Below are 20,805 nucleotides of genomic sequence, written 5' to 3' on the forward strand. Positions count from 1 at the left end.
CAATCAAGGGGATTGCATCATAGCACTATCAGCCTATCTTTTTCTTCTTTAAAGTGCAGCACGCCTGTGTTCTCTCTTCAATCAAGCCCATCATTGTCTTCTTTATATTCAAGTGCAGCTAGCCTGTGTTCTCTCTTCAATCAAGGTGACTGCATCATATAGCACATTGTTGTCCTCTCTTTATATTGAAGACTTTCAAGTGCAAGCCTGTGGTCTCTTGTCTTAATTGCAGCAGAAGCATATCATCCATTCTTTAATTATTAATCAAAATAAATTGTGTGATCCTAATCAAAAATCGTTATGAAGCTTTTTTAAGACTGCTTCCGCTGAGTCATCTCTGCAACTTGAAGAAGCTATACTAGCATCATCAGAGCTAAGCTAACTGCATTATCAAGGCCATTCAATAGTTCTCTGTCTTTGTATTCAAGTGCAAGACTGTGGTCTAGTCTCTCATTGTGCTACGGTTGCCAGTGACACCTGAGCCTACTGATATTGGCAGTGTGTGCGGTAGTATAATCTCCTAATTTTTTGTGCCAGCTGGTATTGTGTGCGTGGTACATAACATTCAAGATGAGTTCTGAAGAGCTGTCCGTGTCCAACAATAACGATGATGATGAAAATGATGTTGATGTTGCTACAGAATTGTTGGTGCCAAAGAAAAATTCAACATCAGTTGTTTGGGAATATTTTGGATTCAGAAAAGAGTATGTGAAACAGAACCAAGTAATCTGCAAAAGTTGTGGAACGAGTGTTGCAGCAAAACAAAGTAACACATCAAACCTGTTCCAGCACCTTAAACAGCGGCATAAGGAAATCTTTGAACTATATAACTAAAAAAAAACCCTGGTAGACAACACAAACAAGCTGTGAATCTAAAGTTGGGAAGCAGCAATCAATCATAAAGGCATTTGCAAGCACCACAGCAGCATATGGGAAGACCTCAAAAAGGCATAGAGAAATAACCAACGCTATTGCATATTATATATGCAAAGACATGGTGCCTGCATACACGGTTAGTAAAGAAGGCTTCAATAGAATGATACACACAAGAGATACCAAATGCCATCTCGCAATTACTTCTCAGTAGTTGCAATCCAAGAAAGGTATGCAAAATGCAAAGCTATAGTTGAATCTGAGATAAATCAATTGAAATACTATGCAACTACAGATATGTGGTCAAGCCGAACAAAGGAGACATATATGAGTTTAACTGTGCACTTCATCAATGATGATTTTAAGATCAAAAGTCTATGTTTGCAAACATCATACTTTCCTTCTGACCACACTGGAGAGAATGTAGAACAAGGTTTGAGAGAAGCTTTGACCTCATGGGGACTCTGTGAGGATCAACAAGTATCAATCACCACAGACAATGGCACAACCATCGTCAAGGCTGTTGCTCTGAATAAATGGACAAGAATACAGTGTTTTGGGCACAGGTTGCATCTTGAAATTGAAAATGCAAGAAATATGAGCCTCACATTTCTAGAGCCACAGGCTTATGCAAGAAAATGGTTTGCCATTTCTCACACAGCTGGAAAATGAAGGTGGCATTAACTCAAGCCCAGGAAGAACTTCAACTGCCAAAGCATTCACTTATAACAGAGTGCCCAACAAGGTGGAGCTCAAGACAAAAGATGATAGAGAGAGTTTTAGAGCAAGAGAGTTTGACTCAGGTTCTCTCTGCAGACAGAAAAAACAGACATCTGGTTACACAATGGCAGGACACTGATGTTCTTGAATCTGTGAGTAAGGCACTGGGGCAAGTTCAAGATTTTACTTATGCCCTTTCTGGAGAAAACTACGTCAGTGTATCATATGTTAAACCATTTCTGCATCTATTAAACACAAAGATACTGGTTTTGAAGGAAGATGATTCTGACCTTACCAAGACACTGAAATCCAAAATTCTTGAATACATGAATAGAAATGATGAAGATGAAGATACAGAAGATCTGCTAGATATGGCATCATTGCTTGATCCACGATTTAAGACAACCTACATAAATGCAGATAAAATTACAAGCATCAAGGCCAGGGTGATGTCTGATATGGCCATTGTGTCTGAGCACAAGCAGCAAGTTGTGCAGAAGGCAAGTCAAGCAATCAGCAGTCCACCATGCAAAGTTATAGATGTAGAAAAAGAAACAGTACAAGCACCTGCATTAGATGGTCCTCCTCCCGCAAAGAAATCAAGTAAGTTTTTAGGAAGTTTTTGCAAGACTGAGTCCACTGCGCCATCTCTGCAACTTGAAGAAGCCATAGCATCAGAGCTGAACAGCTACCTGCTTTCTCCCTACAATGATAGTGAGAAAAATCCTCTGCAATGGTGGAAACTACATCAGATTAACTTTCCAAAACTGAGCAAGCTCTCACAAAAATATCTTTGTGTTCCTGCAACTAGTTCACCATCAGAGGATGTTTAGCACAGGAGGAAATGTGGTGACCTGTCAACGTTCATGCTTTTTTTTAGCCAAAAACCTAACCCACTTAAAACACTAGTAATGCTTGAAATTAATAATGGTACTACAGTACTACTGTAGCTGTACTGTCCTAGTCGCATGTTGGTTTTTGTATCCAAAAACCACCTAACCTATCTAAAGTCTAAAAACCATGCACATTTTAAATGTTATATATTCTTTTTTGTTATTCTCTTGTTATTACATATTACTAAATTATTTACTATTACAAATCACAAATCATTAGAATTCCTTCATGGGCCCTGCTTTTACAAGCTCTATGTTATAGTTGTACTTAAAGGGACAGTATACACCAGAATTTTTATTGTTTTAAAAGATAGATAATCCCTTTATTACCCATTCCCCAGTTTTGCATAACCAACACAGTTATAATAATACACTTTTAACCTCTGTGATTATCTTGCATCTAACCCTCTGCAAACTGCCCCTTTTTTCAGTTCTTTTGACAGACTTGCAGTCTAGCCAATCAGTGCATGCTCCCAGATAACTTCACGTGCACAAGCACAGAGTTCACGTATTTCATATAGATAACAAACACCCTCTAGTGGTGAAAAACAGTTAAAATGCAATCTGAAAAGAGGTGGGCTTCAAGGTCTAAGAAATTAGCATATGAACCTCCTAGGTTAAGCTTTCAACTAAGAATACCAAGAGAACAAAGCAAAATTGGTGATAAAAGTAAATTGGAAAATTGTTTAAAATTACATGCTCTATCTGAATCATGAACGTTTATTTTGGCTTAGACTGTCCCTTTAACGTGTCACTCACTATGACAAAAAAAAAAAAACACTATGATGTTGTCAGCTCAAATACTTAGTGATTCACATTTCTCTCCTGTGTGAAAATGCACATGCACTTTGTGCACTGACTGTATTCTGGCTGTATCGATGGCCAATGCCATAACCAAGGCAGGCCAGCTTCCAAATGCCAATGTTTTTCTATTGTATTCTCTGTTTTAATGTTGAATAATGTACTATTACTGTACTATGCTGCAGTGCTGCTGCTATTAGTTGATGCATGGATGTTAAAAACAGGTTGCAGGATTTACCTTGTTAATGCCACATCCCTCATGTTTTCCTGGATAGTAGTCACTAAGCTAAATGACTAACACATGAAGCAGTGTGCGTTGTACTAAGTACTACCTTTAATGTGCAATTAGAAACACAAATCAGTGCTGCACAGTACGCACTTTGCAAGTTTCTCCATCCATATACACTTCTTCATATGTTACTCATACCACAGCTAGACTGACTGGCCAAGAAAAAACAGAATTTATGTTTACCTGATAAATTACTTTCTCCAACGGTGTGTCCGGTCCACGGCGTCATCCTTACTTGTGGGATATTCTCTTCCCCAACAGGAAATGGCAAAGAGCCCAGCAAAGCTGGTCACATGATCCCTCCTAGGCTCCGCCTTCCCCAGTCATTCGACCGACGTAAAGGAGGAATATTTGCATAGGAGAAATCATATGATACCGTGGTGACTGTAGTTAGAGAAATTAAATCATCAGACCTGATTAAAAAACCAGGGCGGGCCGTGGACCGGACACACCGTTGGAGAAAGTAATTTATCAGGTAAACATAAATTCTGTTTTCTCCAACATAGGTGTGTCCGGTCCACGGCGTCATCCTTACTTGTGGGAACCAATACCAAAGCTTTAGGACACGGATGATGGGAGGGAGCAAATCAGGTCACCTAGATGGAAGGCACCACGGTTTGCAAAACCTTTCTCCCAAAAATAGCCTCAGAAGAAGCAAAAGTATCAAATTTGTAAAATTTGGTAAAAGTGTGCAGTGAAGACCAAGTCGCTGCCTTACATATCTGATCAACAGAAGCCTCGTTCTTGAAGGCCCATGTGGAAGCCACAGCCCTAGTGGAATGAGCTGTGATTCTTTCAGGAGGCTGCCGTCCGGCAGTCTCATAAGCCAATCTGATGATGCTTTTAAACCAAAAAGAGAGAGAGGTAGAAGTTGCTTTTTGACCTCTCCTTTTACCAGAATAAACAACAAACAAGGAAGATGTTTGTCTAAAGTCCTTTGTAGCCTCTAAATAGAATTTTAGAGCACAAACTACATCCAAATTGTGCAACAAACGTTCCTTCTTTGAAACTGGATTCGGACACAAAGAAGGCACAACTATCTCCTGGTTAATATTTTTGTTAGAAACAACTTTCGGAAGAAAACCAGGTTTAGTACGCAAAACCACCTTATCTGCATGGAACACCAGATAAGGAGGAGAACACTGCAGAGCAGATAACTCTGAAACTCTTCTAGCAGAAGAAATTGCAACCAAAAACAAAACTTTCCAAGATAATAACTTAATATCTACGGAATGTAAGGATTCAAACGGAACCCCTTGAAGAACTGAAAGAACTAAATTGAGACTCCAAGGAGGAGTCAAAGGTTTGTAAACAGGCTTGATTCTAACCAGGGCCTGAACAAAAGCCTGAACATCTGGCACAGCCGCCAGCTTCTTGTGAAGTAAAACAGATAAAGCAGAAATCTGTCCCTTCAAAGAACTTGCAGATAATCCTTTCTCCAAACCCTCTTGTAGAAAGGATAGAATCTTAGGAATTTTTACCCTGTTCCATGGGAATCCTTTCGATTCGCACCAACAGATATATTTCTTCCATACTTTATGGTAAATTTTCCTAGTTACAGGCTTTCTAGCCTGAATAAGAGTATCAATGACAGAATCTGAGAACCCACGCGTTGATAAAATCAAGCGTTCAATCTCCAAGCAGTCAGTTGGAGTGATGCCAGATTCGGATGTTCGAACGGACCTTGAACAAGAAGGTCCCGTCTCAAAGGTAGCTTCCATGGTGGAGCCGATGACATATTCACCAGGTCTGCATACCAAGTTCTGCGTGGCCACGCAGGAGCTATCAAGATCACCGAAGCCCTCTCTTGATTGATCCTGGCTACCAGCCTGGGAATGAGAGGAAACGGTGGGAACACATAAGCTAGGTTGAAGGTCCAGGGCGCTACTAGTGTATCTACTAGAGTCGCCTTGGGATCCCTGGATCTGGACCCGTAGCAAGGAACCTTGAAGTTCTGACGAGACGCCATCAGATCCATGTCTGGAATGCCCCATAATGGAGTTATTTGGGCAAAGATTTCCGGATGGAGTTCCCACTCCCCCGGATGAAATGTCTGACGACTCAGAAAATCCGCTTCCCAATTTTCCACTCCTGGGATGTGGATTGCAGACAAGTGGCAGGAGTGAAGCTCCGCCCATTGAATTACTTTGGTCACTTCTTCCATCGCCAGGGAACTCCTTGTTCCCCCCTGATGGTTGATATATGCAACAGTCGTCATGTTGTCTGATTGAAACCTTATGAATTTGGCCTTTGCTAGTTGAGGCCAAGCCTTGAGAGCATTGAATATCGCTCTCAGTTCCAGAATGTTTATCGGGAGAAGAGATTCTTCCCGAGACCATAGACCCTGAGCCTTCAGGTGTTTCCAGACCGCGCCCCAGCCCACCAGGCTGGCGTCGGTCGTTACAATGACCCACTCTGGTCTTCTGAAGCTCATCCCTTGGGACAGGTTGTCCAGGGTGAGCCACCAACGGAGTGAATCTCTGGTCCTCTGATCTACTTGGATAGTCGGGGACAAATCTGTATAATCCCCATTCCACTGTCTGAGCATGCACAGTTGTAATGGTCTTAGATGAATTTGCGCAAAAGGAACTATGTCCATTGCCGCAACCATCAAACCTATTACTTCCATGCACTGCGCTATGGAAGGAAGAAGAACAGAATGAAGTACTTGACAAGAGCTTAGAAGTTTTGATTTTCTGGCTTCTGTCAGAAAAATCTTCATTTCCAAGGAGTCTATTATTGTTCCCAAGAAGGGAACTCTTGTTGACGGAAATAGAGAACTTTTTTCTACGTTCACTTTCCACCCGTGAGATCTGAGAAAGGCTAGGACAATGTCCGTATGAGCCTTTGCTTGTGGTAGAGACGACGCTTGAATCAGTATGTCGTCCAAGTAGGGTACTACTGCAATGCCCCTTGGCCTTAGCACCGCTAGAAGGGACCCTAGTACCTTTGTGAAAATTCTTGGAGCAGTGGCTAGTCCGAATGGAAGTGCCACAAACTGGTAATGCTTGTCCAGAAAGGCGAATCTTAGGAACCGATGATGTTCCTTGTGGATAGGAATATGTAGATACGCATCCTTTAAATCCACCGTGGTCATGAATTGACCTTCCTGGATGGTAGGAAGAATTGTCCGAATGGTTTCCATCTTGAACGATGGGACCTTGAGAAATTTGTTTAGGATCTTGAGATCCAAAATTGGTCTGAATGTTCCCTCTTTTTTGGGAACTATGAACAGATTGGAGTAAAACCCCATCCCTTGTTCTCCTAATGGAACAGGATGAATCACTCCCATTTTTAACAGGTCTTCTACACAATGTAAGAATGCCTGTCTTTTTATTTGGTCTGAAGACAATTGAGACCTGTGGAACCTTCCCCTTGGGGGTAGTTCCTTGAATTCCAGGAGATAACCTTGAGAAACTATTTCTAGCGCCCAAGGATCCTGAACATCTCTTGCCCAAGCCTGAGCGAAGAGAGAGAGTCTGCCCCCCACCAGATCCGGTCCCGGATCGGGGGCCAGCATCTCATGCTGTCTTGGTAGCGGTAGCGGGCTTCTTGGCCTGCTTACCTTTGTTCCAGCCTTGCATCGGTCTCCAGGCTGGCTTGGTTTGAGAAGAATTACCCTCTTGCTTAGAGGATGTAGAATTTGAGGCCGGTCCGTTTCTGCGAAAGGGACGAAAAAATTTTTATTTTTAGCCTTAAAAGACCTATCCTGAGGAAGGGCGTGGCCCTTTCCCCCAGTGATGTCTGAAATAATCTCTTTCAAGTCAGGGCCAAACAGCGTTTTCCCCTTGAAAGGGATGTTAAGCAATCTGTTCTTGGAGGACACATCCGCTGACCAAGACTTCAGCCAAAGCGCTCTGCGCGCCACAATAGCAAAGCCTGAATTTTTCGCCGCTAATCTAGCTAATTGCAAAGTGGCGTCTAAGGTAAAAGAGTTAGCCAACTTAAGTGCTTGAACTCTGTCCATAACCTCCTCATAAGAGGATGCTTGATTGAGCGACTTTTCTAGTTCCTCGAACCAGAAACACGCTGCTGTAGTGACAGGAACAATGCATGAAATTGGTTGTAGAAGGTAACCTTGCTGAACAAACATCTTTTTAAGCAAACCCTCTAATTTTTTATCCATAGGATCTTTGAAAGCACAACTATCTTCTATAGGGATAGTGGTGCGTTTGTTTAGAGTAGAAACCGCCCCCCCTCGACCTTGGGGACTGTCTGCCATAAGTCCTTCCTGGGGTCGACCATAGGAAATAATTTCTTAAATATACACCAAAAAACTCTGAGCCATCTCCGTGGAGATGTTGCCTGTGCAACGGCAAAGAGAATGACTGGGGAAGGCGGAGCCTAGGAGGGATCATGTGACCAGCTTTGCTGGGCTCTTTGCCATTTCCTGTTGGGGAAGAGAATATCCCACAAGTAAGGATGACGCTGTGGACCGGACACACCTATGTTGGAGAAAATGGACAATGTGCTGTGGTAATAACTGTCCAGCTAATTTAATTTCAATTTGCTGTTGTGTGTGTTGAGTTTACTTGTTTGTATTATGTATTGTAGTTGTACTCTAACTACCAATGTTCTAAGTGTTCTGTACTACAGCTATACCTGTAACAATGTATGTAATGACAGGGGGCAGGATGCAAGAATTACCCTTGTCAATGCCACATCCCCCATGTTTTCCTGGACAGTCAATCAGCTAAATAACTAACACATGCAGCAGTGTGCATTGTAATAGCTTTACTGTACTTAGAAACAGAACACACATCATGTTGCTGCACACTCAGCACTTTTCAGGTTTCTCCATGCATGCAATGCATACACTGTTTCATATGTTACTCATACCACAGCTAGACTGACTGCCCAGTGCCCAAGAAAACAAAGGACAATGTGGTAAGGACTGGCCAGCTATTTTCATTTCAATTAGCTGTGTGTGTGTTGAGTGCAGTTGTTTGTATTATGTATTGTACTAGTTACTCTAACTATAACTGGTGTTCTACTTAGTGTTCTGTACTACAGCTATAGCTGTAAAAATTAATGTAATATGACAGGCTGCAGGATGTCAGGATTGACCTTGTCAATGCCACATCCCCCATGTTTTCATGGACAGTCACTCAGCTAAATGACTAACACATGCAGCAGTGTACTGCATTGTACTATCTTTACTTAGAAACACAAATCATGCAGCTGCAGCTTTCTTAGGTTTCTTTCTACATGCTGCACACACTGCTTCATATGTTACTCTTACCACAGATAGACTGACTGCCCAAGAAAACATGGGCAATGTGGTAAGAACTGACCAGCTAATTTCATTAAAATTAGCTTTGTTTGTGTGTTGAGTTCACTTGTTTGTATTATGTACTAACCTCCTGTACATAACTGTGTTCTTAGTGGTCTTTTATATAGTAGAGCTACTACTACAGAATAGCTGTGACTAGAGTGTGATGTAATATGACAGGCTGCAGGATGTCAGGATTGACCTTGTCAATGCCACATTCCTCTTGTTTCCCTGGACAGTAACTCCTAAAATGAATAACACATGCAGCAGTGTGTGCATTCATTGTACTTACTTTACTGCACTTATATTTATATACAGAACTTCACAAGTCACACTGCTGTAAAGACAGCAATTTTCAGGTTTCTTCATGCTTACACTGCTTCATATGTTAATCATACCACTGTGTCCACAGTTAGAATTACTGTCCAATAAAACATGACAATGTTATGTGAACTTGTGTGTCATAAGACCTAATAACTGGCTACTATTTAATCACCTCACAGGCAGCAAATTTTATTGTAACTATTTTATGTTTTCTATTTTTATTATTTTATTTTTGGATATTGATAAACATGCACATTAAGATTCTGTAGTGTTAAATACATTTTTTAATACTAAATGAAGGTGTTAGTCATTTTTAATAAAATTGCGATTTTTTTTGGCCCATATCGCCCAGCCCTAATATATATATATAAAATGCCCCACACACAATAACTGCATCATACTGAACAATATATCCTAGTGAGACAGGAAGATGTGGGAAAATGAAGGTAAAAAGTACTTGCTGTTTATCATACAGGGAGACTGGGAACCACATTTGAGAAAGTAGTATGTGTAAGGTGGTTGGTACATTGTGCAGTGGAAGAGGTAGGGAACAGCAACATTTCCATGAGACAGAGCAGCAAAACCATTTTGAATTTAATTGCACAAATAATTTGGCAAGTGAGGATTAAAGTCTCTGAGAAGAGACCAATTTACAGGGGATATTTATTAACTTCTGCAAGTTAGTTTACAGAGGGAAAATAAAGTTGTGACACTGATATTGTTGATAACCATCTCAACAAGGGTTAATTTAGTAAGAATGTGTAGCACAAACTCACCTCGGCCAAAAGACTTTCTAGCTGTGTAATGTGCTGGCCTGTAGACTGGCTTTTTTCCCGTATTCCCTCCTGAAGTACATTCACCTGAAGCGAAAGCTGTCTTTCCATCTCTGTAGCCTATAGACCAAAAGATCAACTAGGCATAAATACATACATTTGGTAAATAGCAGTCAGGAATATATAGAACACACATTCTTAATTTATAAAGCCTAGAGAAAGTCATGCATGGATGTCAAGGAGGTGAAGTCAAACTTTGATACATTCTACTCACAGACTAATGCAAGTTTATAAAAGGTATCACTGGCACATGCTGAGGGAGTATTTTGTTGGGTACCCAGAACTTTTTTTTTCACTTTCTATGATACTTTTAGTGAAACATTTTCTGCAGGTCATTTTGAAATTAAATTTTAAATTAGGCAGTTACAGTTAGCTTCATCTAGCACTACTATAAGCACTTTGGAGAAACCGTGGATACTCATACAATCCTATTTGGAGTTGGGCTACACACCTCTATAGGCCGGTCCCGATTGGATGTTTTCAAGCTAACCCGCTGACGTCACCTTCCTCCCTTCCCTCGGAGCGCGGCTTGATTGAAGTAGTAAATTATCCAGCTAAGCGGCCACGCTGTGTAAGCGTTGGGAGTGGTCACGAGTCTGGAGTGCTGTGACTATCCCTGAGGCCGGCGGATGAATCGGATAACAGCCGTACAAGAAAAGGGTTTGGAGGCCAGCCTGATCTGGATACGAGGTGAGCGTGTTTTCACTAATATATGAACATTACTTTACGGGTTTGCATCGGCTTGTCACCGAAGGGGATTGACCGGTAACAGAGGGATTGCTTTCTACACATTTATCACAGATTGTGTGCCCAACAGTAACTTATGATATGATAAAGCTACATTTGACGAACTTTGCATTAGATGTTTTGACCTACATAGAAGGTAATTGATAGGTCACAAGGATAGCCCCACTCCCCATCAATAATAGTTACACTAAAGCACTAGCTCAATCACAAAGTGTCGAAAATAGAGAAAACAATTTTTATAATATATTGCAGCAGTTAAAAATTGCATTTCAAATTAGCATAATGTTTTTTTTAACATTTTAAAAATGTCTCGAATAAATTTGTTTCCTTTGCTTTTGGTCTAAGATCAGATAATTTAGTAATAAGGGGGTGTGTCTGGGTGGCGACTCTAGATGGTCGCAATATCTGAGGCTGGAAATGAGTAACCACTAATCCGCCGATTATCAGTGGATTTTGACATCACATTCTACACTATTCAAGCACATATTCTGTTGCCTTTTCTCTTGCTGAAGAGATTAGTATAAGTTTGTACTGTGTGCATGGCTTTGCAGCACGGATCCAGACCATTGGGGCCCTAAGCGGTGGCCTATCTATAGAGCTCCAATCTAGAGATGGCTGTAAATCAGGAGGTAATGTTTGCTGATAGCCAGCTTCTTATGCAAGAGTTTGAACCTTACTATTACTCCCAGATTTGATTGTCTTATATCCCTTGTGGATTGCACAGCTGCAATGTGTGAAAAACCTAAAACTGAAGGAGGAGATGCCATGTTGACTAAACCTAGAGTGCTTCTCAGTATACATGCGGAACAGTATCCCAGTCCTGTATAGCTACAGATTACTATATTCCTTATGAGGGGCTTATACTCTGGTTGGTAGACACACTGAAATAAGTTATTTTTATACACTATGCTTTATTTCTATTAGTTATGTGCGTCTACTAACAATTTACTCTTTTTTCTTTAAATAGGCTAATGTTCTAGCATTTACAGCTGATGATATTATGTAATAACAGCTAAGCATTAGAGCTGCACTTAACAGTAAAGACTCATTGCCCATCATTTATATAAGTGGCAGCCTGGGAGTTCAGTCTCAATTGACTTCATGATATGGGGGACTACAAATTAACAATGTCTAAAGTGAACCCCATACAATAGCATTTTTCGCATTATAGGACAACATGAATTGTCTCAATGTATGTGTATATATATATATATATATATATATATATATATATATATACACGCATACATACACACACACACAGTCCACTGACCATATATGATATCTATATGAGGAACTTAGTAGGAGATGACACTAGGCTTTAACTTCTACTGGCTGCTACCCAACGATAGGACACAGCTTCTTGAGAATTATAACAGTCAGATATCGGATTTAAGAAGCTATTATCATCAGTATATTTGCACTCAGAGGCACCATCACTGTCTGCATATCATATATAGTTACTAAACTAACCTGCTAATAATGTTGTCAGTACAGTATATATTTTAAAACTGATATGTCCAACCCTAAGATATCCATCTACATTTCCCTCCTGCAAAATGTTTTATATACTATAGCATCAGGACCCAACAGTGGCCCTATAAATATTTCTCTCCCACAATTCCCTTTTTCTATTGAGTTAATGTATTAAGTAGTCCAAAAGGGGCTGCTAGTTTGCATTTGGAGTTTTAAAAAAAAAAATATGTTGATTACAAAAATGGAAGAAGCTTTCTTGGCTATTTAAATATTATCCCTCCTATAGAGTTGTTTATTCAAAAGTGGCTTTAATTTGTGTGGTGGATATATTTTATATCTCATATTTTCCACTTAATAGAAAAAAACTAAATTTATGCTTACCTGATAAATTTATTTATCTTGTGGTGTATCCAGTCCAGGGATCATCCATTACTTGTGGGATATTCTCCTTCCCAACAGAAAGCTACAAGAGGACACCCACAGCAGAGCTGTCTATATAGCTCCTCCCCTAACTGCCAACCCCAGTCATTCGACCGAAGACAAGCAAGAAAAAAGGAGAAACTATAGGGTGCAGTGGTGACTGTAGTTTAAAAATAAAAAACACCTGCCTTAAAATGACAGGGCGGGCCGTGGACTGGATACACCACAAGAGAAATTTATCAGGTAAGCATAAATTTTGTTTTCTCTTGTAAAGGTGTATCCAGTCCACGGGTTCATCCATTACTTGTGGGATACCAATACCAAAGCTTTAGGACACAGATGAAGGGAGGGAAAAGGCAGGCACTTAAACGGAAGGCACCACTGCCTGTAAGACCTTTCTCCCAAAAATAGCCTCAGAGGAAGCAAAAGTATCAAATTTGTAGAATTTAGAAAAAGTATGAAGCGAAGACCAAGTCGCCGCCTTACAAATCTGTTCAACAGAGGCCTCATTTTTAAAAGCCCATGTGGAAGCCTCTAGTGGAATGAGCTGTAATTCTTTCAGGAGTCTGCTGGCCAGCAGTCTCATAAGCTAAGCGGACTAAGTTTCTCAGCCAAAAAGAAAGAAGTTGACAAAGCCTTTTGGCCTCTCCTCTGTCCAGAGTAGACAACAAACAAAGCAGATGTTTGACGAAAATCCTTCGTAGCTTGTAAATAAAACTTTAAAGCATGAACTACATCAAGATTGTGTAATATATGTTCCTTCTTAGAGGAAGGATTAGGACATAATGAAGGAACAACGATCTCCTGATTGATATTCTTATTAGATAACACTTTAAGAAGAAACCCAGGTTTGGTACGTAAAACTACCTTATCTGCATGGAAAATCAGATAAGGGGAATCACACTGTAAAGCAGATAACTCCGAAACTCTTCGAGCCGAGGAGATAGCAACTAAAAACAGAACTTTCCAAGATAAAAGTTTAATATCTATGGTTCAAACGGAACCCCTTGAAGAACTTTAAGAACTAAATTTAAACTCCATGGCGGAGCAACAGGTTTAAACACAGGCTTGATTCTAACCAAAGCCTGACCAAACACCTGGACGTCTGGAACCTCAGCCAGACGTTTGTGCAAAAGAATAGACAGAGCAGAAAACTGTCCCTTTAGGGAACTAGCTGACAATCCCTTCTCCAATCCTTCTTGGAGAAAGGATAATATCCTAGGAATCCTGACTTTACTCCATGAGTAACCCTTGGATTCACACCAATGAAGATATTTACACCATATCTTATGATAGATTTTCCTAGTGACAGGCTTTCAAGCCTGAATCAAGGTATCAATGACCGACTCGGAAAAAACACGCTTTGATAGAATCAAGCGTTCAATCTCCAAGCAGTCAGACGCAGAGAAATTAGATTTGGATGTTTGAAGGGACCTTGAAGTAGAAGGTCCTGCCTTAGCGGCAGAGTCCATGGTGGAAAGGCTGACATGTCCACCAGATCTGCATACCAAGTCCTGCATGGCCACGCAGGAGCTATCAAAATCACTGAAGCTGTCTCCTGCTTGATTTTGGCAATCAGACGAGGGAGCAGAGGAAACGGTGGAAACACATAAACCAGACTGAAGGACCAAGGCGCTGCTAGAGCATCTATCAGCGCTGCCTTGGGATCCCTGGACCTGGACCCATAACTAGGAAGCTTGGCGTTCTGACGAGACGCCATGAGATCCAGTTCTGGTTTGCCCCATAGTTGAATCAACTGGGCAAATACCTCCGGATGGAGCTCCCAATCCCCCGGATGAAAAGTCTGCCAACTTAGAAAATCCGCCTCCCAGTTCTCTACTCCTGGGATATGGATAGCTGAGAGATGGCAAGAGTGAACCTCTGCCCATAGAATTATCCTTGAAACCTCCAGCATTGCCAGGGGGCTCCTTGTTCCCCCCTGATGGTTGATATAGGCTACAGTCGTGATGTTATCCGACTGAAATCTGATGAACCTGACCGCAGCTAGCTGAGGCCAAGCCTGAAGAGCATTGAATATCGCTCTTAGTTCCAGAATGTTTATCGGAAGGAGGGATTCCTCCTGAGTCCACGAACCCTGAGCCTTCAGGGAGTTCCGGACTGCGCCCCAGCCCAAAAGGCTGGCATCTGTCGTCACTATAGTCCATTCTGGCCTGCGGAAACTCATTCCTCTGGACAGATGGACCCGAGATAGCCACCAGAGAAGAGAATCCCTGGTCTCTTGATCCAGATTTAGTAGAGGGGACAAATCTGTGTAATCCCCACTCCACTGATTGAGCATTCAAAGTTGCAGTGGTCTGAGATGTAGGCGGCAAACGGATTTATGTCCATTGCCGCTACCATTAAGCCGATTACGTCCATATCCTGAGCCACTGATGGCCAAGGAGTGGAATAAAGAGGACGGCAGGAAGTTAGAAGCTTTGACAACCTGACCTCTGTCAGAAAAATTTTAATTTCTACAGAATCTATCAGAGTTCCTAGGAAGGAAACTCTTGTCAGAGGGGAGAGAGAACTCTTTCCTTCGTTCACCTTCCACCCGTGAGACCTCAGGAATGCCAGAACAATGTCCATATGTGACCTGGCGATTTGAAAAGTCGACGCCTGTATCAGAATGTCGTCTAGATAAGGGGCCACCGATATGGCCCGCGGTCTTAGAACCACCAGAAGGGACCCTAGAACCTTTGTAAAGATTATTGGTGCCGTGGCTAACCCAAAGGCAAGAGCCACAAACTGGTAATGCCTGTCTAGGAAGGTGAACCTGAGAAACTGATGATGATCTCTGTGTATCGGAATGTGTAGATAAGCATCCTTTAAGTCCACGGTAGTCATATATTGACCCTCCTGGATCATAGGTAGGATGGTTCGAATAGTCTCCATCTTGAAGGATGGGACCCTGAGAAATTTGTTTAGGATCTTGAGATCCAAGATTGGTCTGAAAGTTCCCTCTTTTTTGGGAACTATAAACAGATTTGAATAGAAGCCCTGCTCCTGTTCCTCCCTTGGAACTGGGTGGATCACTCCCATAACCAGTAGGTCTTGAACGCAACATAAGAATGCCTCTCTCTTTATCTGGTTTGCAGATAATTGTGAGAGATGAAGCTATGAAATCCAGAAGATATCCCTGGGAAACAATCTCCAGAGCCCAGGGATCCTGGACGTCTCTTGCCCAAGCCTGGGCGAAGAGAGAAAGTCTGCCCCCCACTAGATCCGGTCCCGGATCGGGGGCTACTCCTTCATGCTGTCTTAGAGGCAGCAGCAAGTTTTTTGGCCTGCTTCCCCTTGTTCCAAGCCTGATTAGGTCTCCAGACTGGCTTGGACTGGGCAAAATTTCCCTCTTGTTTTGCAGTAGAGGAAGTTGAAGCTGCGCCACTGTTGAAGTTTAGAAAGGAACGAAAATTAGTCTGTTTGGTCCTTAATTTGTTGGACCTATCCTGGGGAAGGGCGTGACCTTTTCCTCCAGTAATATCAGAAATGATCTCCTTCAGTCCAGGCACGAATAGGGTCTGCCCTTTGAAGGGGATGTCCCAAATAAAGATTTATCACCCTCAGAGAAAAAACGTTTTTTCTATAAACCAAATGCAAACGTTTTTACACTAAGTAATATGAGTATTAACATGAATGTTACCCTTTTTTGCAAGTATGATCCCAGTCGTTGTTAAATCACTGTATCAGGCTTACCTCAAATATACCAGGCACTTGTCAGCATTTTCTAGACATTATCATCTCTCTAGAAAAAAATATACTGAACATACCTCAAAGCAGGTAATCTGCAGACCGTCCCCCCAACTGAAGTTTTCTTTCCATACTCTTCAGTTATGTGTGAGAACAGCAATGGACCTTAGTTACAAACCGCTAAGATCATCAAACCTCCAGGCAGAATTCTTCTTCCAATTTCTGCCTGAGAGTAAAACAGTACAACGCCGGTACCGTTTAAAAATAACAAACTCTTGATTGAAGGTAAAAACTACACTAAGTCACCACATATCTCTTGATACTTCTTTTCTTGTCGAGAGCTGCAAGAGAATGACTGGGGGTGGCTATATAGACAGCTCTGCTGTGGGTGTCCTCTTGCAGATTCCTGTTGGGAAGGAGAATATCCCATAAGTAATGGATGAACCCGTGGACTGGATACACCTTTACAAGAGAAATAAGGTGCTGTACTATGTTTTCTTACGTTAACCCACATAGAAGGTTGTACAATTGTTCAATAGACAAATAATAGTTTTATGTTGTTTATTTGTAGTCCACCATGGAATTGGTTTCTAGTTCTTATTCTGACAGAGCTATATATATATTTCTATATTTACAAGTGTGTTGTTTCCTTTAGTAATATGTATAATAGTTAACATATTTAATAGATTTCACATATTTTGATAGTTATTTCCAGTAGCTCTGTGTACTAATACAATATGAATATAACTCAACATTATTGTTTATACAGAATTGTAATAAATGCGTTTTGGCATACTATCTCAAAGGTCCAAAAGTGGCCTTATAGTTTATACAATTTTACTGAACTACAATTTCTATACCCGTTGCCTATATATAGTGAGTTCTATAGTCTTATAACTTTTATATTTGTTACTTTCATATAGTGAATGTATAGGTCCAAAAGTGGCCTGTATCACCTAAAAACCCTCAGTTTAGAGAGTTGAGATATTTGGGGTCCAAAAGTGGACTCTGTTAATGAGGGCAAAAAAGAGCAGAGTTCATGGGTTTGCACTTCAAATATGTGATGTATTATTCTGTACTTTGGCAAATTAACGTGTACATGTACATTGATGTGGTCATATATATGACCGTGTCTTTTGAATGCTAAAAGAGCAAACTGCTTACAGCTTTGCAGACCGGGAAAGGCTAGGGGGCAGCTGCTGCTGGGAGGCGGGTGGGTGGCCCTGTACCTGGACTTTGCAAGAGCATGCACACGCCACCACCCTCCTCCCCGCACGCTACCGTGACTGCGCATGCACTTGCAGAGTCCAGGTACAGGGCCGCCCACCCGCCTCCCAGCAGCAGCTCCCACCCACCAACGATCGGCTGCATCGATAGCCGATGCAGAGAGGGCCACAGAGTGGCTCTCTGCATTGGATGCTTAAAAAAGGGTATTGCAGGATGCCTCAATATTGAGGCATTACTGCAATACCCTGAGAGCTACTGGAAGCGATCACAATCGCTCCCAGCGCTCAATTAGATCAAGGACGTACCAGGTACGTCCATTGTCACTAACTGACAGTTTTTGTAGGACGTACCTGGTACCTCCTTGGTCGTTAAAGGGATACTAAATGCAATTTTTTTCTTTCATGGTTCAGATGGAGCATGCAATTTTAAGCAACTTTTTAATGTACTCCTATTACCAATTCTTCTTCGTTCTCTTGCTATCTTTATTTTAAGAAGCAGGAACCTATTTAGGAGCCGGACCATTTTTGGTTTAGCACCCTGGATAGCGCTTGCTGATTAGTGGGTTCATTTAGCTACCAATCAGCAAGCGCTATCCAGGGTTCTGAACCAAAAATGGACCGGTGTTCTATATTATTCGCCGACTTTGTTAGGTTTTCCTACCTCTGGCCACGCCTACACAATACTTGTAAAAACAGTTGTGCATGCATGCGCTCTACAGAACACGATAATAAAATTGCAAATTACACTAAAGAGCACGCATGCGCTCACTGCCGCAGTCGACAAGTATCACAAAAGTGGTATGTTCACAATTTTGGCAGTAGCTGTGGGCATACAAATAAATACATAGTCAATATCATTGAAAGGATTTGTACGATTTTCATAATATAAATAGTTACACTCTGGGGACATCTAAATACCACTGGCAAAAAAAGGCTTCATAGTCACTATTATTGTACGGATTTGTTTGAGTCAATAAGTGAAAGGTCATAATTATTTTTTTTTTTTATAAATAATTACAAACATTCCCTTTCATGATAGTGACTATGAAGCCTTTTTTTGCCAGTGGTATTTAGATGTCCACAGAGTGTTTATAACTATTTATATTATGAAAATCATACAAATCCTGCCAACCTCCTGGGACGAAAGGCAAAGAATGACTGGGGGATCGGGGAAGTGGGAGGAGTATTTAAGCTTTTGGCTGGTAGGTCTTTGCCTCCTCCTGGTGGCCAGGTTCTTATTTGCCATAAGTAATAAATTCGGCTGTGGACTCTTTCCCATTAGGAAGAAAGGAAATTTATGCTTACCTGATAAATTTATTTCTTTTAAGATTTCATCCTTACTTATGGGATTATGCCTCCTGTTTAGCAGGAAGTGGCAAAGAGCACCACAGCAGAGCTGTATATATATAGCTCCTCCCTTCCCTCCCACCTCCAGTCATTCGACCAAAGTTAGGAAGAGAAAGGAAAACTAAGGTGCAGAGGTGACTGAAGTTTAACAAAAAGAAAAACCTGTCTTAGAAAAACAGGGTGGGCCGTGGACTCGTCGTATCGTAAAATAAATAAATTTATCAGTTAAGCATGAACTTTCCTTTTCTTTTACAAGATACGACGAGTCCACGGATTTCATCCTTACTTATGGGATACAATACCAAAGCTATAGGACACGGATGAAAGGGAGGGACAAGACAGGAGCCTAAACGGAAGGCACCACTGCTTGAAGAACCTTTCTCCCAAAACCAGCCTCAGAAGAAGCAAAAGTATCAAATTTGGAAAAAGTGTGAAGAGACGACCAAGTTGCAGCCTTTCAAATGTGTTCAACAGAAGCATCATTTTTAAATGCCCATGAGGAAGCCACAGCCCTAGTAGAATGAACTGTAATTCTTTCAGGAGGCTGCTGCCAGCAGTCTCATATGCCAGACGGATGATACTCTTCAGCCAAAAAGAAAGAGGTAGCCGTAGCTTTCTGGCCCCTACGCTTTCCAGAAAAAACAACAAATAATGAAGATGATTGACGAAATTCCTTAGTCGCCTGCAAGTAAAACTTCACAGCACGGACCACGTCCAAGTTATGCAACAGACGCTCCTTCTTAGAAGAAGGATTAGGACATAATGAAGGAACAACAATTTCCTGATTAATATTCTTATTAGAAACAACCTTAGGAAGGAAACCAGGTTTGGTACGTAAAACCACCTTATCAGAATGGAAGATAAGATAAGGCGAGTCACATTGTAACGCTGAAAGCTCAGAAACTCTACGAGCAGAAGAAATAACAACCAAAAATAACACCTTCCAAGATAACAACTTAATATCTATAGAATGCAGGGGTTCAAACGGAACCCCTTGAAGAACAGTAAGAACTAAATTCAAACTCCAAGGTGGAGCAATGGGTCTAAACACAGGCTTGATTCTGGTTAGAGCCTGGCAAAAAGACTGAACCTCTGGAACATCTGCCAAACGTTTGTGTAGTAAAATTGACAAAGCAGAGATTTGTTCCTTTAAGGAACTTGCTGATAACCCTTTCTCCAATCCTTCTTGGAGAAAAGACAGAATCCTGGGAAACCTAACTCTACTCCATGAGAAGCCCTTGGATTCGAACCAATAAAGATATTTACGCCATATCTTATGGTAGATCTTTCTAGTAACAGGCTTACGTGCCTGAATCAAAGTATCAATGACCGAATCAGAGAACCCCCGCTTAGATAAAATCAAGCGATCAATCTACACAAGCAGTCAGTTGCAGAGAAACTAGATTCGGATGTTGGAAGGGTCCCTGAATGAGAAGGTCCTGCTGCCTCAATGGAAGCTTCCACGGTGGCAGAGAGGACATGTCCACTAGATTGGCATACCAAGTCCTGCGAGGCCACGCAGGCGCGATTAGAATTACTGAAACCCTCTCCTGTTTGATCCGAGCAATCACCTGGAGAAGGAGAGCAAACGGTGGAAACACATAAGCTAGGTTGAACGACCAAGGCACTGCCAAGGCATCTATCAGTTCGGCCTGAGGATCCCTTGACTTGGATCCGTATCTTGGGAGCTTGGCATTCTGACGAGACGCCATCAGACCCAATTCCGTTCTGCCCCATCTGAGAATCAGGCAAAGACCTCCGGATGGAATTCCCACTCCCCCGGATGAAACGTCGGTCTGCTTAAAAAGTCCGCTTCCCAGTTGTCCACTCCTGGGATGTAGATTACTGAGAGATAACAAGAGTGAACCTCCGCCCACCGAATTATCCTGGATAC

The 20,805-nt window shown here is 41.6% G+C and overlaps 1 protein-coding gene across 1 annotated transcript in view; it reads right to left on the reverse strand.

Annotated features, from left to right (window-relative positions):
* BICDL1 (BICD family like cargo adaptor 1) overlaps nt 1-20,805 on the reverse strand; it is a 261,541-nt gene that overhangs the window by 98,689 nt on the left and 142,047 nt on the right. The window contains exon 3 of the mRNA XM_053702062.1: nt 9,949-10,065. Coding sequence (XP_053558037.1) covers nt 9,949-10,065 — 117 coding nt within the window. The remainder of the gene's footprint in view (nt 1-9,948; nt 10,066-20,805) is intronic.

The sequence above is a fragment of the Bombina bombina genome, chromosome 2 (assembly GCF_027579735.1).
Source record: "Bombina bombina isolate aBomBom1 chromosome 2, aBomBom1.pri, whole genome shotgun sequence".
Lineage (NCBI taxonomy): Eukaryota > Metazoa > Chordata > Amphibia > Anura > Bombinatoridae > Bombina > Bombina bombina.